At 36.6% G+C, this 25,336-nt stretch overlaps 3 protein-coding genes across 5 annotated transcripts; 2 read left to right on the top strand and 1 right to left on the bottom strand.

Annotated features, from left to right (window-relative positions):
- The first annotated feature begins 6,215 nt into the window (after window positions 1-6,215).
- On the top strand, window positions 6,216-11,598 carry LOC109094524 (NSFL1 cofactor p47-like). 2 transcript variants are annotated; one of them, XM_042712966.1, is made up of 9 exons: window positions 6,216-6,372; window positions 6,908-7,005; window positions 7,098-7,166; window positions 8,211-8,379; window positions 8,489-8,584; window positions 8,663-8,772; window positions 8,996-9,133; window positions 10,406-10,573; window positions 10,663-11,598. In XM_042712966.1, the coding sequence occupies exons 1-9, from the start codon at window positions 6,271-6,273 to the stop codon at window positions 10,823-10,825; spliced, it is 1,113 nt and encodes a 370-aa protein (XP_042568900.1). In that variant the 5' UTR covers window positions 6,216-6,270; the 3' UTR covers window positions 10,826-11,598. The 2 variants fall into 2 exon arrangements, with proteins under 2 accessions (XP_042568900.1, XP_042568899.1); XM_042712965.1 differs by having other exon boundaries at window positions 8,660-8,772.
- Window positions 11,599-11,868: 270 nt separating this feature from the next.
- On the bottom strand, window positions 11,869-14,233 carry LOC109093589 (epithelial membrane protein 3-like). Of its 2 annotated transcripts, none has more exons than XM_019107308.2 (5): window positions 13,907-14,233; window positions 13,001-13,118; window positions 12,795-12,897; window positions 12,556-12,696; window positions 11,869-12,424 (listed from the first exon to the last, which is right to left on the bottom strand). In XM_019107308.2, exons 2-5 carry the CDS (start codon window positions 13,076-13,078, stop codon window positions 12,249-12,251), a joined length of 498 nt encoding a protein of 165 aa, XP_018962853.1. In that variant the 5' UTR covers window positions 13,079-13,118; window positions 13,907-14,233; the 3' UTR covers window positions 11,869-12,248. The 2 variants fall into 2 exon arrangements, with proteins under 2 accessions (XP_018962853.1, XP_042568901.1); XM_042712967.1 differs by having other exon boundaries at window positions 13,001-13,093.
- A 1,108-nt stretch (window positions 14,234-15,341) lies between these two features.
- Window positions 15,342-23,999, top strand: LOC109097289 (short transient receptor potential channel 4-associated protein-like). Its single transcript, XM_042712964.1, has 19 exons — window positions 15,342-15,502; window positions 15,759-15,887; window positions 15,985-16,101; window positions 16,996-17,053; window positions 17,181-17,236; window positions 17,342-17,470; window positions 17,724-17,925; window positions 18,020-18,205; window positions 18,289-18,431; window positions 19,001-19,129; window positions 19,226-19,284; window positions 19,376-19,477; window positions 19,583-19,666; window positions 19,754-19,844; window positions 20,411-20,551; window positions 20,652-20,763; window positions 20,846-20,958; window positions 23,192-23,398; window positions 23,488-23,999. The coding sequence occupies exons 1-19, from the start codon at window positions 15,380-15,382 to the stop codon at window positions 23,623-23,625; spliced, it is 2,319 nt and encodes a 772-aa protein (XP_042568898.1). The 5' UTR covers window positions 15,342-15,379; the 3' UTR covers window positions 23,626-23,999.
- Window positions 24,000-25,336: the final 1,337 nt, after the last annotated feature.

Below are 25,336 nucleotides of genomic sequence, written 5' to 3'. Positions count from 1 at the left end.
GTCTGGAGTTCCGAAATGTTTGTGAAATACATTTTACAAATTTATTTATTTTTACATTTTACAGGCCTGCTTTTTTAATGGTCACTTGGACTGTGTGTGAGTTCCCATTACATCAGCTGCATGTGTGTGCTTGTTACAGAGATTAATTTAGTCTTATGTACACTACAGACTTTGTTCAATCTCTCTTCGTTTCTAAGAAATTCACAAGTCTTTATTGTAGCTCTCATATTTCTTCCAGATCCTGTGCACCTGTTGTTTCTGCAATGTTCCCGAGTCATGGTAATAGTATGCGTGTTGATTACAGCTGTTGAAGTGCAGCTGTGTTCAGTTCTGATCCCCTTCTTTCTCTCCTTGTGTCTTACATGAAGACATGATGCTTCTTAAACACATACATTACTGTTCAAAAGTGTGGTGTCAGTAAGGTTTTTTAAATGGTTTAAGAAAAAAAAAAACTGTGCTCACCAAGACTACATTTATTTGATTAAAAAAACAGTGATGCTGTGAAATATTATTACAATTTAAAATAACTGTTTTCTGCTATATTTTAAAATGTAATTAATTCCTGTGATGGCAAAGCTGAATTTTCACCATCATTACTCTAGTTTTCAGTGTCACATGATCCTTCAGCAAATGCTGATTTGCTGTTCATGAAACATTTCTTATAATCATAAATGTTGAAAAGAGTTGTCTTTTTTTAGGATTCTTTGATGAATAGAAAGTTCAAAAGAACAGCATTTATTTGAAATAAAAAAAATTGTAACATTTATAAATATCTTTGGTCTCACATTAAAGAATCAAATGCCTAAATATGCACTGATCAGTTAAGATCAGTGAAACATACATAAAAAAGAACATACGTCTCATAAATGCTTCATTTGAATCTAACAACAAAACACAATTCAGATTAATCCCTTCAGTGCTATTAAATACACTGCCCTTCACCTCACACACATCATTTAATCTGCGTATACACACATATGCACACACACGGGTCACAGAGCAGCCAAATGTTCACTGATATCCTGGGCATGTAATTACTGGTGCAACCCAGACATCTATCCAGCCAGATGAGGTCCTCATTAGTTGCCATGGTGACTTCCCTCCTCTCACTGTATTAGTGAGCATGAGAGGCCATTGCCTGGGCATCTGGAGGAGAAATGCAGAGCTGAAGATCCTGATGCATGGAGTCTGAGCGTCTGGGAGAAGATCTGATGATGCTGTGATAGCAGGCCGTAAAGACAGGCGTAAAGGACAGACCTGCATACACATTTTGGTATGGGTTTGTCAATGTCTGTCATTTTGTGCGATGAATACACACTTTCATTGTCTTACTTGAGAGGTTCATTGTACTAATTGGGTCATAAAAACATTCACAGACTCTGACTAATTGTTGATTGCTTAAATAAATACAGGATGAGCTGCGGAAATGTCACACCTATTCTAACAGGATGTGATGTCTGTTTTCCTTTCACCTTCTGTCAGTAACAAAAGGATAGAAAAAGCACAAATTAGATTTTTTTTTTTAATTTCTCAGTTGTTTGTCTAAGACAGTGAGACTGAATGAAGTGCAAATGTAGACTTTTACATAAGAGAAATGGCAGTAATCTCAAATATATCAACAGTGTTATAGATTAGCCAAAATACATATTTCTTTATTATAAATTATTATACCAATTTCTTTAATATTACCAATTATAAATTAGCAGTTTATCATGATTTTTTTATTATCCAGCAAACTCACAAGTGTTGTTTAATTAAAGTTTTCACAGTGGTTGGGAAAGGTTGATAGAAGAAAGCTCTTGTTAGAGCACGCTAAAAATAGATAGAGTTACAGTACACTGCTACAGTAGTAGATTTACTACTCTCACTCTGTCAAATGGGCGATCAATCTGTCCTCTCTGTTTTATAACCTCTATGTTCTCTGCTGCTTTTGAAGACTGTGGGGTCTTGTAATAGCAGGGTGGGTCACACCGTGAGTCTTCTTCTCATTTTCTGAGAAGATATGATTTCACTCTGGGAGGTTTCTCCAGTTTGATGTTCCTCCTGTGATCTCTGCTGTTAAACAGGACTCAACTTTCAGAAAATAGTGGAGTGAAGCCACTTTAAAAACATCTGTGCATACATACAGGTGGATTGACAGAGAGAGATGGAAGCTGATTTATGGAAAATGGGAGGGACAAGAGTGAAACGGATGGACAGGAGGGAGGGGAGGAGGTCAGGATGAGTGAAGCTTGCAGTAGTAAAGTTGAACTCTGATTAAACTGTCAGAGTGAAAAATTGAAGGTCATAGAGAGGGGCATTTGAAATGCTATACCACACACAGTCACACACACTAAAAAGAGAGAGCATTCTTAAAAATAAAGGGTCTTTATTAACAGCCATGGTTCCAAGATAGAACCATTAAAATCCATGGAACTTTTCAAATGCAGGAAAGGTTCTTAAGAACACTCTTAAAAACAAAGGTTCCAAAACATGGTTTTTCGCAGCAGTGCCATAGAAGAACCATTTTTTGTTCCTCAAAGAAACTTTACGTGGTCAGTTCTTAAAAGGACATTTTTATAATCTAAAGAACCTTTTTCTACTATAAAGAACCTTTTGTGCTATGGAAAGTTTCCATGGATGTTAAAGGTTCTTTATGGAATCATCAATGCCAATAAAGAATTTTGTATTTTTAAGAGTGAAAAGAGATATATGTGATTGTTCTTCAGTGACGATTACAATGATGAAAAGATGGAAAAGTGTTGTAAAAGATGTCTGTAATGGGAAAGATGACAAGAGACGGGAGCATAATCTCATGGCTCTCTGGTCTACAAGCAGAGCTCTTCCTGTTGATCCAAACTTTATCTCCACATCTAACCCTATGAAGTGCTATAGAGCTCCATACAAACAGAGCTAATCCTGGAAGAGGAACAGATAGCACGGGAAAGTGGCCTTGCTAAGTAAACAGAAGTGTCCATTGATGTAAATTAAGATTAAACTAATTTGTATAGCAGTATAATTTGTTATCGTTATAATTATGAAACCATTTCCCTTGTCTACAGTGTCCAAATTTTACGTATTACAAGTATCATTCATGCTTAGGAGAGGATATCATTCATGATTTTGTCCATGCATCTGTAGTGCCCATGGGAATCGATTAGTAAAGGTGACCATCATTGGAGAAGAAGCAAACAGTGAGTTCTCTTTGGAAGCCATAAGCTCTGATAGGCTCATGGGTCAAAGGTCAGACCCCACCCAGAAAAGGATGCATTATGGTCTTATCATCACAGAAACTGATGCACGTAAAATCAGCTCCCGCTCTCTTTTAATCACCCCCATCCCGCTATATAAATGGTATATATCATCTCGCTGAACAGATCCACTTTCCTGTATGCACATTAGAGAAATCTATATGGTAAACTGATAAAGCACGACAGATGTTTTGTTGAAAAATCAGATCTCCCATGATTGTGACAAAATCAGAACTTACAATTACTCTCCTTGATATTGTAAGTGAGATTATTAATGTTGATTAATTTTATGATGGGGGGGGCAACTGCCCCATTTTCCATGCCATGTCAATTTGGACATAAAAAGTCAGAATTATGAGATAAAAGTTTTACTTAATATCTCATAATTTTTGACTTTGTGTCTCATCATTATGACTCATAATTTCTCATAACTCATAACTAGTAATGGTGACTTATTCCCTCATAATTTTGATTTTATAGTTTCATAATTATGACTTGGTATCTCATATTAACTTTATCTCATAATTAGACGTAGTACATTGTGGCGGAAATGGGTGTTCCGTGAAAACAAGCGGCGAACCACTTCTGAATTAGTTCATTAATGATTAATTGGTGAACTTGCATAAAACAATTTTGTATATAAACATCTGACACAACAGGAATAGATGCAAACTAAATTTTCTAATTCCCAGCATGCATTGCGACTTAAAATTAAGTTTAATACATAAAATGAATGCATATTTGTAGCCCTCTAAAGTCTGTGTATATGTGTGCTTGTGTTGTATAGAAGTTTTTTAGAACTCTCTGAGCATCACAGGTGCAGCTTTTGACCCTAAACGTCCTGTTTCACACTTAGTCTTCCTCTCTGATGCTCCCACTTTCCTGATCTGTCAGTAAGAACAAGCACAAATATCATACTGATAGAAACTTGTGAAAGCTTGTTATTATCTAGTTGTGCTGGTGGTACATAATACATAACCTCTCTAAAACTGATTTATATGAACATCCGCCGTCTCAGATCAGTCATATTGCTCATAGCCATCTTGCTAATTCACACTTGTCTGTCTTCTCTAGTATCACACCCAGTGAGGAAATTGCTATTTTGATATGTTAGCAGAACGTCCTTCCTCGTTCTGGCCCTGGGATACTGTCTGCAGTTTAGGGTCGCGGGCCTCTGCTTTTTGTATTGTGTGTCTTGAACTGCTCCCCTGCTCTTTAACACAACAGTGACTGGAGGCCCACAGAAGGCTGACGGGTGTTAAGGCTGGCTCTTCCTCTTTCTCCCTCGCTGAACACACCCACACTTTATCATAGTCAACAACTGTTTTAGACAGAGATGTTGCTTGTGCTTATGTTTCATTAGTGAACATTGGGCACTTTTTTTTAGACATACTTTTTGCATGATATCTGTTCAGTTTCCTGAGAATGGAACGTCAGAGAATCATGTAATTCTGATAGATTAATGCAACTTTAAAATCACATTGTTCTTGGATTCCTTTTTTTATGAGGAACAAGGGATATTCGTCAAGTAAATATCTGTAACTGATTGCAGACGAGGACACACTTTTCTAAATCAATAAGAACATGCAGCAAAAAAGCATTTAAAAGTAGAATTGTTTTCCTTTAAAGGGCCTGCAAGATGATTTAAAAAGTGCTCTGACATTTGAGGGCATATTGCTCTCTTGCAACAGCTGCAGTGAGTGTGATAGGGAAGGAAAGCTTGGGGCTGAATGATGACAGCAGTGCTCTGGTGTTTAGTCATCTACCAGAACCTGATTATCTGTGAAGATCAAACGCACTTGCAAACAAACAACAAAGCATCGCCAAGTTTCTCTCCAGAAACAATTTGTGCTGAATTAGATCCTCCCGAACTAATTTAGCACAGTGTTTAGGGACCTTTGAATCAGCAGTTGCTAATGAATGAATATTACAGGAAACAAATCCAGAGGAATCCAGGTCACACAATAAATAAGTTACTGTCTACTGAAGTGTAAAACTCGTGTGGTGTTAATCTTAGTGTGAGGATTTTTTTTGTGGAAAGATTTTTTGAAGTTAGGCCTATGTATTATTTCTTAATTGTTGTGCGTGGAAAAAAAGGCACTGTAATGTAGGCTTATTTTCTAAAAAAAATTATCATGCTTATATTATGAAACGTATTACTGTGCTATTATTATTATTATTACTATGCTATAATATTATGAAGTATAGGTATAGGAAGCATGGGATTAAATTTAGCTTGTAGCTTTCATGTCATTGTCCACGTGAAGATAATTTTGATATTTTGTGGCTATTGTTTGAGTTTCTGATATCAGAAAGTGTCTCTGTAATCTAACTGTTATCTAACTGAAAGAAATTCTTTGTGATGTGAAAAAAACAACTAATACATTAGGACTTGATTAACAGGGCGAACAGCATTGAAAGTGAATTTGAGGACACAAGAAAAATATGAACTGTTGTCCAATCAAAACCTTTTTTTCCTTTTCTTGTTTTATTTATTTATTTATTTTATTTTTATTTATTTTTTTGATCCGTCAATTTTTCACTTAAATGTGATTAACCAAAATGTACATCTTTAAAAATTGTAAATGTAACATTTTATCCAAAATTAACCAAAAAAAAAAAACATGATGTAGACCTGAAAATGCTTCGTAGTGGGAGTAATAGGTGGTCTGTATTGCCATCTACTGACTAATATAAATATTATACATCCTGACTCTTTCTTTGAATTCTCAATTCTCCCCAGGCATAAGTAGTAATATCTGCACTACATATGTTTTAAATACATAATAAAATAAGAATTATGCCAACGTATAGCCTACTAAATAACAATTTGCAAATCAAAATGTGTTCGATTTTTTGCGCCTTGATAGTACTTATATATCTTTAAACAAAAACATCATGACATTAACATCGATGCAATAAAAAGACAATAAATTAAAACAGAAAAAATACACTTTTATCGTTGCGCTCCAAAACAGCGGAACTAAGCTTTCGTTTCGCCCGTTTCCTGTCGGATCTTTCCTGCGCGTGACACATCAAGATGGCGGAGCGGGAAGAAGCCGTGAGGGGGTTCGTCGCTGTTACTGATGTTGATGAAGAGAGGGCCCGTTTCTTCCTCGAGTCTGCCGGCTGGGACCTACAGGTCAGTCGCACACTGGTCACTTCATCATTGAGATATTATGCCGTGAAGCACAAACACTGCAGACTGAGATTCAGCAGACTTTAAGACTCCACTGGCAGCCAGTGAACTGCACAACCGGCTAACGAAATGTGCAAGTCACTCTTCATTAAAACCACCAGGAATATCTTAAACTGGATTATCTGGTTAATCTCAACTCTACGTGATGAGATTCACGCTTCAGGATTTGGTAGTCAGTATTGCTTTGAATTATAAGATTTTAAACAGTGCCTGTATATTTTACATAGAAATTCAGCCTTAAGCTAGCAGCTCTAGCCTCATCTCAAGCTTTTGTTTACATCCGTTGGTGGTGTTTTTCGTCCATAAATATATTAAACTGAGCTATTTAGGAGTCGTTAATATAATTAAACTGATTAATTTGCTAGCTGCTGAAGGCGGATAGTGGGCGGTTTGTTTTGTTTCTGTGTCTGTCTGAGTGACATCTCTCTCTCTGTCTCTGTCTCTGTCTCTCTCTCTCTGTCTGTCTCTGTGTCCTCAGCTTGCTTTAGCTAATTTCTTTGAGGATGGACGAGATGATGATATTGCCACCCTCCCTCCGCAGGAGTCTGGCTCTGTCAGTCGATCCACGGGGCCAAGGTGACAAAAGACACAAGTTTGGGGTTTTCAATTCTACAGTATGGTTAAAGTCATAACAGTGCGCCGTTTAATGTAATCTCTTTTGATTTCAGTGAACACAGAGTGACATCCTTCAGAGACCTGATGGATGAAGATGAGAGCGGAGATGAGGAAGGCCAGAGGTAATCAGTTCTTGCACAGTTAGTAACAGTCACCGTGAACTCGAAGTAGAAACTTTAAATGAGTTATTCATGTAAATCCATATATTTTTTTAAATGGAATATTGTAGTGTTTATTAAAAAGGAATTATCTGTGCACATGATGATGTTCTTTATGGAATACTGCAGTGTGTTTATAGGCGACCTGTCACTCAATTGAGATTATCTGACAACAACAATCCAGTATGTTTTTTTTCTCACTTGAGATGCTGTTTCGCGTAGATATACTGCTCATTAAGAAAGAAAAGAATATCACAACTTTCATTTTGTGACGACTTTTATTTTGTGACGACTTTTAATTTTTGTTTTTTGTATTATTTATTTTTTTTTTATGTTTGATGGTATAAAGGAAACTGTGTCTTTTATGGTGCTTTTCCACTGCGTGGTACGCCTCGGCTCGGCACGCTTTATTTAGGCTCGGTTTGCTTTTCCACTGCAATTTAGTACCGCTTCAAAGTGGGTGGGATTATAGACTGATCGTTATAGTTGAGCCACCACCTCGTCTACTGAACACAATACAGCCATTTCTTTTTTAATTTGCATGTGTCGGTCATTTAAAAAAGTTGTGCGAACAAATGATACTGCAGTGGCTGTTGCTGACTGTTTAAATCTAGAGGGTTTGGTGTCTCGTGTTACAAATCCAATAAGGCTGATAGTGACAATTCTCTGTGACCAGTCACTGATCTGCAGTGTTTACACATCACGTTTTAGTATCGGTACAGCTCGCTTGGAACTTCAACTGAGGCGGTACTATGAAAAGTACCATGTAGTAGGTATTGTACACAGTGGAAAACCCCCAAAAGTGTTCGGTACCATGCAGTGGAAAAGCACCATTAGGTTTTGGTATGTCATCTACGCATATACTCTGTAAGAGGGTGCTTTCTCAATTGCTAGATAATGAAACAAATACTCTCACTTCTGCCTTTACACTCTTTTAATGCAATGTTTATGTACAAATGCCATTTAATGCTTTATTTTATTGAGAATGTGTGACGTTTCCTCTTGCAGGTTCTTTGCCGGGGGCTCAGAACGCAGTGGGCAGCAGATTGTTGGTCCTCCCAAAAAGAAGAGCCCAAATGAGCTGGTTGAGGACTTGTTTAAAGGCGCTAAGGAGCATGGGGCGGTTCCTGTTGACAAACCAGGCAAGGGACTTGGAGAATCCAGCAAATCCAGCAAGGTAGTTCCTCCACTGAATAAACTATAATGTAAATCAAAGATAATATGCTTGCTTGTTGTGCACTCATATCTCATGTGATTATGTTTCACTTTGTCTGCTTATTTTACAGCCGTTTGTGGGTGGTGGTTATCGATTGGGCGCAGCGCCAGAGGAGGAGTCGACTTATGTGGCAGGAGGCTGGAGACAGTCCAGCGGCTCACAAGATGTGAGTCACTAGCCTGTGACTGCTGAAGTCAGTGAGACGTAGAGAGAACAGCTACAGTGATTTGTACTGTGTCAGCAGGTGCATGTGGTGCTGAAGCTCTGGAAGACTGGCTTTAGTCTTGATAATGGAGAGCTGAGGAACTACAGTGATCCCGGGAATGCTCTCTTCCTGGAGGCCATCCGTAGAGGGTGAGCTCCAAATCCATTCACTGATATTTGGTTGTTTTGGCAGTTTGCAGAAGTTTAGTTTAATCAATAGAAGTTATAGTTCTCCCTCAGGTCAGAAATCACCCAACATTTTTCATTGTGTTCTTTGCACACATCATGTTTGGTCCTCTTGATATTAACTTTGACAAACCCTTACCTGTTGAGCACTGTTATACAATCCTCTTCTAACTTTCGCTCTCCACAGGGAGATTCCTCTGGAATTGAGACAGCGCTTCCGGGGGGGACAGGTGAACCTAGACATGGAGGACCATCGGGATGAAGACTTTACCAAACCCAAATCTGGTTTCAAGGCTTTTACTGGAGAAGGACAGAAACTTGGCAGGTTAGAAAACTCTTTTTTTATTTCTTTCTTTTTTTTTTTTTATTTATTTAGATGATGGTTGATTAATTAATTAATTATTTTTTTTTTTTTATTAATTTTTTTGTTTTGAATATTGTTTCTTCATTCCTCGTTTTCTTCCAATCACTGAAACAAAGATGTGTTGACATCTTTGATTCTGAAGTAAAACAGGTTATTGTTTTAGATTAAAAGTGATTAGACAAACTATGTAGAACCCTGTCAGTAGTGTAAGTGTTCTTAGTTTTTTCATTTGCATGGAACTTTATTACTCCTGACAACAACTTCCACATTAACAAACAGAATGACAGGAGCATTAGCATTTGATCTTTGATGCTAATTGTGACAGCCATTGTTCAGTAAATTATAAAAATCTAAAAATATTAGATAAAAAAAAGAGCTTTATTGCCAGGTATGTTTACACATACGAGGATTTTGTTTTGGTGATTAACAAATTGTGTGTAAAGTGAAAAAATAATAAAAAAACAAATATTTTGTTGGTTAACTTTTTAAGGCTTGTTTTCTAGGTACAGTGTATCTATTTTGCCACTAGTGGGCGGTAGTTTATTGCCTATAAGCCGCAGACCCTTTTAGTCTCATTACATGTTTGGTGCTGTGTATTTGCTTTTGGGAAATAGTAGGGCTTCATAATTTGGGGAAAATTGTTTTTTTTTTTTTTTTCTAAAAAAGCTCCATGTTTGCTGTGTTTATTTGTAGGGCTGCACAATTTGGCCCAAAATTGCGTGACTTTTTATTATTAAGTTTGTAATTGTTATTTTTATTAATATTTTCAATTTTATTGTTTGTTTATTTAAAAATGTTACTATTGGAGTATTTTATTGTCAAAAATATAGTATTAAAAATATAATTTTATTTTACAGAATGACTGAAGAAATCACAATACTAATATTTATGGCTCTTAATTTCTCAATTTTTTAATGTTAAACCATCAAGCTTTTATTTTGACCTAAAACTAGCTTCTCATTACAAGTTTGAGAAGATGCATACATATATTTATTTCATCGCCGCTTTTGTGATTTGATAATTGTACTAATCCATATCAGGATTTTCTTTTGTTTTTAATCATGCAGCGCCTAGTAAATAGTGGATTGTTTAGATTGATAGCTACTTTGCATTTCCAACAATTCATTGTACATTGCGATCTTCATATCGCTTCATCATTATAAGTTTTATATATTTGCATGTGGCTGAACTTTTCAAACGTAACTGTTCTTATTTCACACAAACCTCCCTCAGCGCCACTCCGGAGTTGGTGTCGCCACAGAGAAGCCCGCAGGACCAGGCCACCAGCGAAGCTGATGCCAGTGCTTCCATCAGTGTGGACAGCTCTCAACCGGTCACTAGCATCCAGATCAGGCTGGCCGACGGAGGCCGGCTGGTGCAGAAGTTCAACCACACCCACAGGTAAAAGCTTTGTGAAAATGCTTTGAAAGTAACCCTATAGCATGAAAATCTTCCTCGTGACTGACTTGTTCCATCTTTCTCCATCACAGGGTGTCTGATGTGCGTCAGTTTGTGGCGAGCGCTCGCCCAGCTTTAGCTGCCACCGAGTTCATTCTCATGACGACTTTCCCCAACAAGGAGCTGATGGACGAGAGCCAGACGCTGAAGGAAGCCAACCTGCTGAACGCCGTCATTGTGCAGCGGATAAAGTGACAGAGTCACCTGATGATCTAGCTTTATTAAAGCACTCTGGAGTTGGAGATACAGGGACTGAAAGGACTTCTGATTACTTAATTTTGTTTTCTTTAGTGATATGTTATTCCATCTGTGACAGTTTTGGGGTGGTGGGTGTTTCTGATAAAGCAAAAATGGAGATGAAGGTGAAGCAGTCGCACTGTGATACAGTTAAAGGGACAGAGGGAGGAACCGAAGAGAAGAACTAACAAATTTTACAGTTTTAGAATAACTGCTGAACATATTCAGATTGAAATAAAGCGCTTTCTGAAGAGTTTTGACATCCTTTTACCTCGGTGTCTATCCTGCAGCTTTACGCTGCTTTGCTTTACCTCCTTCTCAATTTTATTCCTCATTCTGTGATTCATCTCTTACCATTTCTCAGAACTGTCATTAAAGCTAAAGTAGCCTTATATTCTAGCCCCATACAGTGACACTGACCAAGATCAACCTCAACTGTCAATGAGCAAATCTTTTTTTTTTTTTTTTTTTACAATACAATACAATCTTTCTTTTATGATGTTTTAGGCTGTTTGTTATTTAGGATGTCACACTATATTGATTTTTATATTATTATATTTTGCTTGATTCTAAAATAATAAAAGTAAAAGTAAAATAAAAGTTTTGGACACTGCTGCTGGTGAACATATCAGTGGCCTTCTTGTATTCTATGCAGAAACTGGCTAGAATTCTGGACATATTGTGTGGTTGTGAGCTGTGGTGAACCTGATATTAAACCCCTTTGTCTGGCATTGGAGAGCACTTTATTTTTTTGGAGTGTTTCAGAGTATTGCACCACCAGGTGCTGATATCCTACATTTTCTTCCCCCATAAAAGAGACCTTTGCATGTCAGGAAACGCTTTGTTTGTTGTAAGATCAGGCTAGACGGCGTGATGGAAGCTATTAGTTCAGAAACTGGAGTCATGAGTTTGTCATGCACTCCCAAGGTCTGTGGAGTCCACTGTCTTGCAGTGTATTCGTGAAGAATATTTTCACATGATAATGAAATTGAAATCAGACATTAATGTCTTAATCAAATTTATTTATAAAAATACACCTTAAAATTTTAGCATATGGATACCACTATAATATATACAAGTATCCCTTGAGTATGAAACAAGATTAAGTTACATGGCCCCATTTATAATTAAATTATATATAATTCAGCTAATTAGATAGATTAGTCGTGGTTGCCCTTTAAGAGTTAACTACGCTGTGCTGATCCTGGGCATGAGCTGTTGGGGCCATATTTCAGCTGGGTATATTTATATATGGCTAAATACAGTCTAAATAAATGAAAAATAAGCTAGCATAAAGTCTATAATCAATCAGTAGAGTATGTCAACAGCGAACATTCTTCGCATGACTTGTCTTTTTTTTTTTTTTTTAGGAGACTTGTTTCTATTGCCTTTTGCGCAGATGGATGTACATGATTCCACTGCACAGGAGCAGAGGTACACAAACCCATGCCAAGTAAAAGCAGTAGCCGAAATGTCCCGAGCTCAACTCCCGAGAGTCCTGAAGGATTTCTTTATTGTGCAGAGTGTAAATGAGCACAGCGGTGAATGCGATGAGGCCTGAGAAGACAGAACAATAGAATCGTTTTTATCTATCTACTTCAGGGCAACTGAAATGGGTGTTATGTGTTTTAGCTTGGGCTGAAGATGGTAACCTCGAGTAACACAGCAAATTTACTTGAAGCACTTACCTGCAAATGCCTGGCAGATGCCGGTGAGGTAAAAGAGTCCTCCTTTAGATATGGTGAAGAGTTGTCCCAGGAATATCAGGAATGAGATGGCAGAGAAAACCACAGACAGGATCATCAGAACCTGGACAGCCTGAAGCCACTCTGATGGAAACAAAACAGAGACTGTTCTGCTTTAAACAGTGGTGATGGATGTTAGAGTAAATTCCCATATTTCAAAGTGCTCAAATGTATTATTTTACCCGTCTCTTCTGATGATGAACAGAACCATGCCTCTGTTTCATTGTCGAATCGGCAGTTGTACCAGAGGTCTGAGTGTTCTGTGCCGTCCCAAACCCACCAGGACTGAATCATACAGAAGATTAAATATGCATTAATGTGCACACTAATCTAATAAATGATCAAATAGTTTTTAGGGATCATTTGTTGCAAAGTTTCAAATACTTGCCTTCTCCATGGTGGCGATGAAGAGAACCGCCAGTGTGATGAGATGAAGCAGTGTGACAAACATCAGAAGGGACGCCATGGTGATAAACAGCACCTGTCAACATCTGGAACTTTCACATCTGTATTTTTGTGTTGTAAATCAGGGCGCATATTTCACTTTAAAAAAATATGTCAAATATTTTAGGTATAGTTTATGTATTATTATTTTGTTTATAAACACATCTCACTTAAAATGTTTTACAAATTTATATTTATATTAATTATGATATTTAAAAATATATATAATTTATGTATGTATTATTGTTTTATTATATACACTTAAAATATTTGAAATATTTTTATATTATATAATTATATATATATATATATATATATATATATATATATATATATATATATATATATATATATATATATATAAATAAATTAATGTATAAACAGGTTTAACAGTTCTGTTTTTGCTTAAACTTAAAGATGGAAAAGGGCAGGAAGTCAGAATACTAAGTAAACTGACTATGGCTGAAGTCCAGAGCTGAGAAATGAAGGCACTCATTCAGACTTTTCTAAGTCTTGAGACACGCCGTGCTTTTCCTCAGGTCAAAACTAGAGAAGAACAGCCTTTGGCAAAGATATACTCTCATAACCTGTCTTTAATAATTCTGTGAGATTGTTACACTAACAAAAAACATTTCTAAATGGTTATTTAGACTTCTGACTATTATAAAACTATAAGATTATGTTCAAGCACAAGTTGTTAAAATCATGTCATTTTTACAGCAGAGTGTGATGTGGTAAAGTGTTATGCTGTTGTAGTATTTTATAGTTCAAGTTTTGTTGATATAACTTTATTTGACCACTTCAAACCATAAACAATAGTAAAAGCAGACCAAATAAAAGGTAAACTCACCAAATGTGATCCAAATCCAGCAGAGGAAAATATACTATGTATTGACTCTTCCCGTGTTTATTCAGATCTGTTGCTTCTCTCCTCCCTTTTCAGCTCCAGTAAATTGGAGGATTTTTTGGGGGGTCAGCTTCAGCAAACGCCCATTCCCTTGTCGTTGAGTTAGTGCTGTTGTCCTGCACACAGTCCCATCAGATCCTTCTTGTGCGTTCATGAAACGCATGAGCAGGAGACGCAACACGTCTCTCTTTCCTTACGAGTCATTTATCATCTCAGAGGGTGTGTGTGAGTTCCTATGGGCTTCTATCATAACTTCAATCTGCTTTGATGATGTTGATTACATGTGTGTGGTTTTCATTCATCATCGTCCAAGAGATGGAGTTATGGTCATTTAACAGGGAAGGGAAAGCCACCCAAATTGGGAAAACAACAGGAACCTCCATGTTTGTTTGTCATGCTGTGTGGACCAAGGGAAAAAAAAATCTATAATGTTATATTATTCATATATCTGTTATTATACCTTTACTTTTATTATTTCTACAAGTGTTACAAATGCATTCACAATCTTTACATAACTGAAAATACATCTCTCCATTGTATTGGTTAGCATGAATTAGAAAGTAAACATTGCTCTCATCTGGCATTTAAAAAAGTATACCAAATAATTTAATTTATTTAAATAATATTTAAATAATTATAATGTAAGGTAATAGAAAATGATAACACAGAACGAGTTTTATATTTTATGTTCACATAACAAGTTCATAAATAATGCAGGAGGTAAAGGTTTAGTTTTAAAAATAATCAGTGACTTACATTACTGTACATTACAACCTTAAATGCTTGCTGTTCACTAGTTTAAAAAGATTTGAAATATATACAACAACAACAATAATAATAATAATAATAATTAAAAAGATTTGAAATATATACAACAACAACAATAATAATAATAATAATAATTATTATTATTATTATTATTAATTATAATTTAGCAATTATTTTTTTTTTTTTTGAGTAATAATATTATTATTATTATTATTATTATTATTATTATTATTATTATTATTTCAAGCTAAATATGCATTGTTTTTTTATTTTGAGATTTAATAGCACATGCATCAGGGTTATAAACCACAAAGAGCGGATGTTATTATGTGTTTTAACCAACCCAGCATGAGGTTTATTACATATGCATGACTGCATATGGCTTTATGACTTTCCAAAAGACCAAAGAATATTTTTTCTTTTGTTTTGAGTATTTGTATATAAAAACCACATAAATGTTGCCAATAAAGTCTAACATCAACTGATCAGCGGTTTCAGGGGGTCATCTGTGAACTGTGCAGCTGCTGTAATTCAGTGTGGCTCAGTAGCGCGCACTTCCACGCCAGTCCAGTAGGGGGCAGCATTAACTCTGTCATCCCCGCTGGGTTCCAGGAAACCTCTCAACGTCACAGCGTCAGAGGAACAGCAATGGCGACGAGGAGCTCTGGGTCTCCACGGACCCAAGCAAGCAGAGGAAATTCATGCAGAAACATTTTGACTAAAATCCGACAGGGCCAAATCACTGGTGCTGGGTTGACTAGAGGGTCTCAGGTGAGATTTTAAATTACATGAAGGTCTAAACTGCCTCCGACGCGTTTCTGAGACACTGTTTACATACGAGGCCCTGAAGAGCCATCAATAAAATAACTCTCAGACAAAAATACAAAGCATTTCGACAGTATTACTCGCTTAAGGTACTTAGTGCTCAAATAATAAATGATATTAAGAAGAGTAATAATAAAGCGCATGACCTGGTAGTCTTATTTGCGGTGTGTGACCAGTTTTGTGATTGTGTTGTCAAATGCAGTTTCCTGTGGCTCTGCTGGAGGACAGGGATAAAAGAGCTCAATGGCAGGGGATACCAGTGTTACTGAGGAGACTTCACGAGAGCAGCCATCCGAACAGCGATCTCTCCAAGATTCACAGCATTGTCACGGTACTCAAGAGTTCCTTGACTGTTCACACAATGCACCGCCTGAAACCCATTTGTATAATATGTGATCAGTGGTTAAATGAGTTGATTTGTGATGCAGGAGCTGTCATCACTGCTGTCTATGGAGGCCATGTCATTTGTCACAGAGGAGCGCAAGACACCACAGGAGTCGACTTCACCCAATACATATACGTTTGTCTTGTTCGGGGGAGTTGATGTGAGTTAATCTTTCATCTTGATCGAGATACATGAATGTCTGAAAACAACTGATTTTAAGTTATTATTCTTATTCCTAAAGTTTTGAATAGTGCTTGATCAAAAACTCTTAGAGCCTGTAAAACTGTACAGCATTGTGCAAAAAGTTTGGGATCAGTAAGATTTAATTTTTTAAAAATGAAATTAATACGTTTATTCAGTAAGGATGCATTAAATTGATCAAAGTTGACAGTAAGCACATTGAAAATGTTACAAAAGATTTATACTTCAGTTAAATGCTGTACTTTTACATTTCTGTTCTTCAAAGAATCCTGGAAAAAAAATATCAGTTTCCACACAAAATATTATACAGCTCAACTCTTTTCAGCATAGATTACAATAAGAGTTTTTAAAGCACCAAATAGGCATATTAGAAATAGAATGACTTTGAATGTTAAAGGATATCATTGCAGTCATTTTCTGATATTAAACAGCTGTAGATTTAGAAATTAACACTCTGAAAAATGCAGCCAAAGCAGAGTTTGTGCTACAAACAATTGCCTCTTTGATATACTGAGTTTCCCATCATTCCATCATGCTCTGTTTTTATCCATCAGTAAAAAATTGTTACACTTGGTATTTTTATATGACATTGATACTCACAAGAACTTAAGCGGCAAGAGCTTCTCACCAAGCGCTGTGTTGCATGTTCTTAGTTGTCGTCTTATTCCGCTCTCGCAGTGTAGAAAAGACAGCAGAAACTGAACTCTTACACATTATTACAACCAGCACTTTACCTTCTTGCAATCATAATATTTAAAATGAAAAGAAACCAGTTTGACTGGTACCATAATTATCATAATTGCAGAATGCAGAGATGATAGATACTTAGTAAGCTTTTGTCATTCGTCTGCAGTTATTTGTAGAGATTCTGATGCGGCCGACGCTCGCAGTACAGGGAGACCTACCCATATGTAAGCCAATTTAAATATTAAATCCATGTTTCTTTATTTCCATAATTTAAGGACAGTAATTATATTAGATTTTCTTTCAGTCATATATACCATCCCAGTCATTAAAGGTTTGCTTCATTGTTTTCAGTGAGTGATGATCTCATCAAGGATTGTCTAAGCGTCCTGTACAACTGCTGTATATGTGTAAGTATAAAAAAAATGTGCATGACTCTGAAAGGACAGAAATAATAGTGATGAATTATTTTGTTTGTTTTGTTATGAGTAACAACCTGTGCTTTTGTCTGGCAGACAGAGGGCGTTACAAAAAGCCTTGCAGCGAGGGAGGATTTCGTCATGTTCCTTTTCACTCTCATGTCGAATAAAAAGGTTTTCCTACAAACTGCCACCCTTATTGAGGACATTCTGAGTGTTCGAAAGGTAAAAGACAAAGTTTTGGTTCAGTATAACTATGTTCGGAAAGAAATTAATGCTTTTATTCAGCAAGGGTGCATTAAATAGATCAAAAGTGATAGTAAGAACATTTAATGACAGTTCAGCCTGGCCATCACAGGAATAAATGTAATTTCAACATGTATTAAAAGTGTTTTGTGTGTGATTTATTTATTTTTCTGAAATTTTGTCTGTACATTCACAATGTAGTAAATCACCTTTTTTGGTGTTTTAACTTTAGGAAATTATCCAGCTTGAAGAAATTCCCAACTTGGCCAATCTGGTCCAGAGCTTCAACCAGCAGCAGCTGGCCAACTTCTGTCGTATCCTGTCAGTCACCATATCAGAGCCAGACATGGGTGTAGATGACAAACACACCCTACTGGCCCGCAGTACCCAGCAAAAGACCAGTACATGCCCATCGCGTGCTGAGAACAACCAGGGTTAGAAAACACAACTGCAGTTAATCCACACAAACATGCATAATATACAGTTACAGTGCCATGTTATCTCACATTTGTTTTGATCTTTCTGCAGTGACTCTAGTGAACATCCCAAGCTTTATTGAGCGTCTTTGTAAGCTCGCCACACGGAAAGTTACAGAGGCGGCGGGTGCCTCTGCCCGACTGGAGCTGGAGGACTGGCACAGTTGGCTTGACAATGCACTGGTAATGGATGCTCTCATGCAGTTAGCAATTGAGGAGGCAGAGCAGAGCAGTACAGGTGAGATCCTCGTCTCTCTCTTGCTTTGGTATTTCCATTAGCATCCTCCTCCATACATTCTTGGCTGTTATTTGGTCTTTCAGAGTCATCTGATGAGAGCTCCCTGTCCTCTAGTCCACTCAGACACAGGCTGCCCCAATCTATGAAGATCGTGCACGAGATCATGTACAAAGTGGAGGTTCTCTATGTGCTGTGTGTGCTGCTTATGGGCCGACAGAGAAATCAGGTAATGTGATGGGACTGAAGTGATTGTGAATATTAATACGTTTATATATATATATATATATAATAGTATAATATAATTTGTATATATATATATATATATTTTTTTTTTTTTTTATATATATATATATATATATATATATATATATATATATATATATATATAAAAATTAACCCTTCAAAAGTTTGGGGTTGGTTAGATTTTTTTGCGGTTTAGCAAGAAGCCTCTCATGCTTTTATTTGATCAAAAATATAGTAAAACAGTAATTTTAATTATGGAACATTACAATTACAAACATAACTGTTTTCAAATTAAATAAAGTTTAAAATGTATTTTATACATGTGGTTTCAAAGCTGAATTTTAATTATTATAACGTTGGATTGTAAATGTCTTCATACAGTCTTCAGTGTCATCCTTCTAATATGCTGATTTGCTCAAGAAACGTTATTTATATTTATCAGTGTTGAAAAAGGATTGTGAAATCTTTCATGTCTTTCAAAAAACATCACACTGACCCTTAACTTTTGAATGGTAGAGTATTTTGAAACAGATTTTTACTCTTGTGACACAGGTTCACAGAATGTTGGCAGAGTTCAAGTTAATTCCAGGTCTCAATGACCTGTTTGATAAACTGATCTGGAGAAGGCAGACTTCTGGTCACGTCCTACATCGGCAGAACCAGAACTGTGACTGCAGTCCAGTAAGGAGCAGTCCTTTATTACTCTGACTATTTCATTGACTCTGACGTATGGCTGGCTACAGTGTGAGAATACAGCTCTTTTCCCCTCTGCATCAGGAGATCTCTTTCAAGATCCAGTTCCTCCGGCTGCTGCAGAGCTTCAGTGACCACCATGAGTGGGTATCACCAAGAGATGCAACACTAAATAATAAGAGACAGAGAAAAATGAACTGGACTGATATTAAATGTTTTCTTTATTGTTCACAGGAACAAATACCTTCTTCTAAGTGGACAGGAGCTGAATGAACTGAGTGACATCTACCTGAATGCAAACATCATTGAAATGGAGGCATTGAATAACACAGACAGGTATGAGGACCCTTTTCATATCATATTAATTGATTGCTTTCTTATTCTCAAGTTTTGAAAGGCTGGTAAATTGGTTTACAGTAACTTTGGTTAATTGGTTTACAGAAACCTTGTCTGTGATGGTAAAAAAGGTCTTCTTACACGGTTAATCTCAGTCATGAAGAAAGAGCCAATTGATTCTTCATTCAGGTAAGATCTTCAGTTACAGGTTGTAATGTCTCCTTCAACTCTGACTGGTTCCATGCCAATTCTCCATGTCTTCGACACTCGCTTCAGGTTTTGGCAGGCAAGGGCAGTGGAGAGTTTTCTGAGAGGAACGCCATCATATGCCGATCAAGTTTTCCTTCTCAGAAGAGGCATGTTAGAGGTGAGCAAAATATGTGTGTAATGTGTGTCTGTGTGAACACACACTATCGTTCAGCAAGTTTTTTTTAATCATTTTTTTTAGCAATTTTTAGCAAGGATACATTGAATTGATCAAATGTGACATTCAAGACATCTATAATGTTACAAAAGATATTCTGCTTCAAATAATAATGCTTGAAAATCCTGAAAAAATACATATCATGTTTTCCACAAAAATACTAAGCAGCAACTGTTTTCTACATTGATAATAATGAGAATATGTTTCTTGTGCACCAAATCAGCATTTTAGACTGACTTCTTAAGGATTATGTGACATTGAAGACTGGAATAATGATGCTGAAAATTCATCACAGGAATAAATTACATATTAAAATATATTAAAATAGAAATCAGTTATTTCAAATTGTAATAATATTTCACAATATTATTGTTTAACTTTAAATCAAATAAATGCAGCCTCGATAAGCATAAGAGACGTTTCGAAAACTTACCAAACTTGTTACAACCCCAAACTTTTGAACAACAGTTCTAGGACTATTAAGCCATCTCATAATTCTCTTCTTTCAGCATATTCTATATTGCATCATCGACAGCGGCTGCAAGTCACATGACGTCCTTCAGAGCTACTTTGACCTACTTGGTGAGCTTATGAAGTTCAACATCGATGCCTTCAAAAGATTTAACAAATATGTCAACACTGAGGAGAAGGTGGGTTTACAGTCCGACCCTTTATGATTTTTCTCATGGCAGACACACTGAAATGATCCAGTAGATCTCAAATCTGTCTTTCTCCCTTTTGACACCTCAGTTTCAGATGTTCCTGACTCAGATCAACAGCTCTCTGGTAGACTCTAACATGCTGGTGCGATGTATCGTCCTGTCTCTAGACCACTTTGAGAGCCAGACTAAAGATATGAAAGGTTTGACTCAAGTGATCGAACAGTAAATTGAGAGATGGATGAAAAACGAGACGGTTTAAAAAAAAATGTTTCTTTTTCTCAGTGGTTGAAGTGTTTTCAGAGTGTCGCTTCTTGTCCTACATGGCTCAAGTGGAAAACAGGTTGTCCTTCCTTTTTAGACTGACCAGCATCGTCAATGTCCAAACCCTCACTCAGGCAAGTTAAGATTTCTTTCTTTTTTTTTTTTTTTTTTTTTTGTTAGAGGTCGGAACTTATGGCACGAGTGCCAGTATTGACACAGGGAGGGGTAATCACTGGCACATGAGCAGTAGCAAAAGAGATCCATTTCATTTTGCACCTGCATGTCAGTCTACATTTTGAAGTTATCATTCTTGTGCAAATTAAGTGGATGACAGTTCACAGTTCTGCTGTATTTGTTCCTCTGAGAGTTGTAGCTTTCAGTGTGAAAGTAGTTACCAGTAACAATTTTGGAATTTTTCAACTCTGTATCCCCTATTTATCCTTTATTCCACACACTTTAATGGTGGTGACCAAACTACTACATTTATGAAGAATGATCACACACACACACACACACACATATACAGTGAGCTTCAGTAAGGTCACATTGTTTTAGCTGAGCTCATCTCTAAGTTTCAAATTATTTGGCCATTATTTAGATTTCTTGGTTTTTCAACGGTAGCTTTCTTTGTTAAACAGCTGTATAATGACTAAGCCATACACTCATGTAGGGTGACGTGAGGTTATTCATTTCTGAATGAAAACCTTTTTATTCTGTAATCATAATTTAATTGTCCTGAAATAATGTTTAAGATCAGTACATTCATATGTCTTCAAAGATTCTTTTGAAGGAAAATGTTAATACTGGTTCAACTAGAGATGTCAATTTTCGATCATTCCTATTAACGATCAATTAATCGTTAACCTTAATACAGCAAAATGCATCTATTGCAGCAGCAGTCATCGGCAGTGACGGGATGTGTATATGCCACTCAAAACACCAGCTTCCTCACTCGAATGAAAGGGGTTTTTAGTCTAAATAAAAGCTTAGTAGTAGGATTGTAAAATAAATCAATGTGATTATGATAATTTGATAAAACGAAAAGCACACGCCGTAGTTAAGTTTGGCATCATTTTACTTTAAATGGAGGTTACCGTTGGCTGTTCCCTATCCTGTCACAGAATACTGCTGTATTTCTAAAATGGTTTCAGGGTTAAATCACGGGTTAACTAGGGAACAAATTAATGAAACATGGACCGTGGCCACAAATTAGTAAGTTATAGGAACGAATTACTAGTTGTAGGAATTAATTAATTAATATATATTTTTTAATGCATTTTTTTTTCAGCATGTATTCACTTTCGCTTTCCTCAGCAGCTCAGCATCTGATATAAATGTCTCACTCATGCTGAAGATATTCGCTTTTCTGACCATTTCCAAACAGTGTCATTTGCTTTGCAATATTAGGAGAAAACATGAAGATATGAGACGAGAGATGGACTCTGCCCAGCCCTGTCAAAGCAAAATTATAAGTTAAACTTGACTTAGTTACTAAATTTCCATTGCTTTCCATGTTGATAGACTTTGTATTGTTTTCTATTTTAATGCATTTTTAAAATTTGGATCCCACTAAAAAGTGTAATTTGTACGTTGTGAATTATTTGCGTAAAAGATCCAGCCTCATCACTGTCACTCACAGCCATTTCTGCTGCACGCGTTTTGTGCATGAGCCACACACACCCCAAAACTAACTTACTTAATCGACCATCAATAGCTATAATTCATTACATTTCTTATCGACAAATTAATCAGTCGTCGATTATACTTTGTCATCCCTAGTTTTAATGCATGACAATTTTAGATTCATCAAAACCAACATTAATACAAAGATTACATTTGAGCAAGTGTTGAAAACTTGATTTTTAAGATTCTTTTATTATATATCATTGCCCCTTAGAGGGGACAACGGATGCCAGTTTTCCACTTGTTGGTATGATTCTTTAGGGTCTTCATGAAATGTCTGTAACATACTTTGGTTAAACTTCCTGAATGGTCACGTAAAACAACACCCTTTTTACCATTTCATAAACAGCTCCATATTTTTGTTATGATTCTTGAATGGTCACGTAAAACAACACCCTTTTTACCATTTCATAAACAGCTCGATTCATGTCAGCGTGGGGGTGTGTCGACAAGATGTGTGAATATATATAGCTAGCTATCTATGTAGAAACCGGCTGCAAATTGAAGCAGCTCGCTGAATGACACAGTTTCAGGCTCAGGCAGCCGATAACAAAATTACTGCGTGTTTTCATTTCAGTTTCTGAGCTGGCAGACATGCCACAAATTTCACTAAATGGAACAAAAGTGAAAATTTCACCCGATGTCCCCTTTAAAACTGATCGCCCTGATTTTGATCAATCACAGGAGAACGTGAGCTGTCTGAACACCAGTCTGGTGATTCTGATGCTGGCACGGAGGCGGGGCAAGTTGCCTTTCTACCTGAGTGCACTGCAGGAGAAGGAATATGCAGAGAAATACCCCGGCTGCCTGCTCAACAACTTCCACAACCTGCTGCGCTTCTGGCAGCACCACTACCTCAACAAGGACAAGGACAGCACCTGCCTGGAGAACGTGAGCTCGGCTCCATTGACCAAACACACACATTCTGTCACTGTTATGAGCTGTTAAGGCATTACTTTTCTGTCTCTTTCCAAAAACAGAGTTCTTGTATTCCCTTCACCTACTGGAAGGAGACGGTCTCAGTGCTTCTGGGCTCTGGTAGAAGTTCACGCTATGCTATTGCTACCTACATTGATGAAGCCTACAGGGACCTGGACAGAGACTTCCTGGAGCTGTGACTATAGAGACTGACAGGACTCTCTTTACATCAGAATTACATCATGCATAAGTTTATAAGACCTAGACCATTCAGATGCATTACAGAATAGGTGTATGTATGTGTGGATGCAAGTGTATCTGGTTTTTCATGGCGCTAAAGGTATTGATCTGCTTGTGTTCAATAGCATGAATGTGTGTTGGCTCAAAGTATTACATATGAAATGAATGTTCTTGGGAATATGTAATGCCAGGTGTGTTTGTGTTTGCAGTGGCACAAGAGTCTGGATGTTTTTCAATTGGTCCATAGAGTTACAGCTGTCTTGTTCTCTAGTGCTGAGCTCTCTCGCCCCCTGAAGGTTGGCTTGTTTTACACATCCAGAAATGACAAACTCCTGGAAGTAGTCAGGAAGAGCCCCACTGCCTAATATTGGTGATTGGCTTAGTTTACATACTACCTGTATATTTATGTTATTATGTATGTAGTTCTCACTTGACATAAAAATTTAACTTTTCAGCCCCAATCTCACAGAAGCATTAAAAGAAAATAAAGACGTTTTATCACAAGCATGTTTCTGTCTGTATGCCTACAGCAGTAGACTAAGTAATCAGTCAAAATCAGGTCTGTCATGCTATTGCTTAATTTTTAGAAATAAGGTCTGTCATAAACTTTGTGATTATTTAAAAGATATGATTTACGTAAGAACGTTTTTTTACATATTTTTTTCTTTCCATATTAAATCAGCATTAACAAAAAAGTTCTAGGAGACCAACTGTGACTAACTTAACTTTCACCCTCATGACTTTGCATGCCTAGAAGTAACAAAGTAATCGATTAACCCACTTTGTTGAAATTGGAAGCACAGGTTTGGTATATTATTTGGTGACAGAGGTGGTGCTGGAACCATAAAGACAAGAGCAACACATTTTTAGCATTTTTATTCCAAATGAATTTCGGTGCAACTTGACATGATCATGCAAGCATTTCCATTTAGGCACTGTTTATTTATCGTCCAAATAGCTTTTCAAATACCCTGTGGGTCCTTAAACTCAGTCCAATTTCAAATCAGCTGTTACAGAAAGATACAGGCACACAGCTGTTTCCTCGTGCTGGTCTTCAGCTGTACTGTGATTTAACAAAACACAGCAAATTATGAGCTCTGCAGCCTGAGACCTTTCCAAGAAAGACATATGAACAAACACTTAAAAAAAAAAAGCTTTTCAAGACTACTATTTGACATCTGAAAATCAGCATTTTATCTTTGAAGGCTTCAATCTCAACAAGAAAATTCAGTTTGCGTTGACCCTCAGTAAGCATTAAACATGTCCAAAATCTCTGTGCCTTGCAGCATTTTACAAAGAACAAAAAGAAAGTAAAGGTACTTGTCACACGTTACATGACTCTTAAAAGTCATGTGGCTTAAGTCAGTCTTCACTCCAAGATCTGTGAACAAAAAAGTATGTTTGTTATGACTTGCTTTTATTTTTTATTTCAATTTTTTTTTTACACTTAAAGGGTTAGTTCACCCAAGAATGTAAATTGTGTCATTTTTATTCTCATCATTCCAAACCTTTATGACTTTCTTTTTTTTTTTCTGTTGAAAAGAAAAGAGGATATTTTGAGAAGTCTCTTTTTTTTTTTTTTTTTTTTTTTGGTCAATACAATGAAAGTCTATTGGTTCCAGTGTTGTTTTGGACCCCTCTGATATTCACTGTATGGACAAAAAACAAAAT

The sequence above is a fragment of the Cyprinus carpio genome, chromosome A23 (genome assembly GCF_018340385.1).
Source record: "Cyprinus carpio isolate SPL01 chromosome A23, ASM1834038v1, whole genome shotgun sequence".
In the NCBI taxonomy this organism is placed as follows: Eukaryota; Metazoa; Chordata; class Actinopteri; order Cypriniformes; family Cyprinidae; genus Cyprinus; species Cyprinus carpio.
Note: the sequence above shows the minus strand (reverse complement) of the source record. Positions and strands in the feature narration are given on the sequence as shown.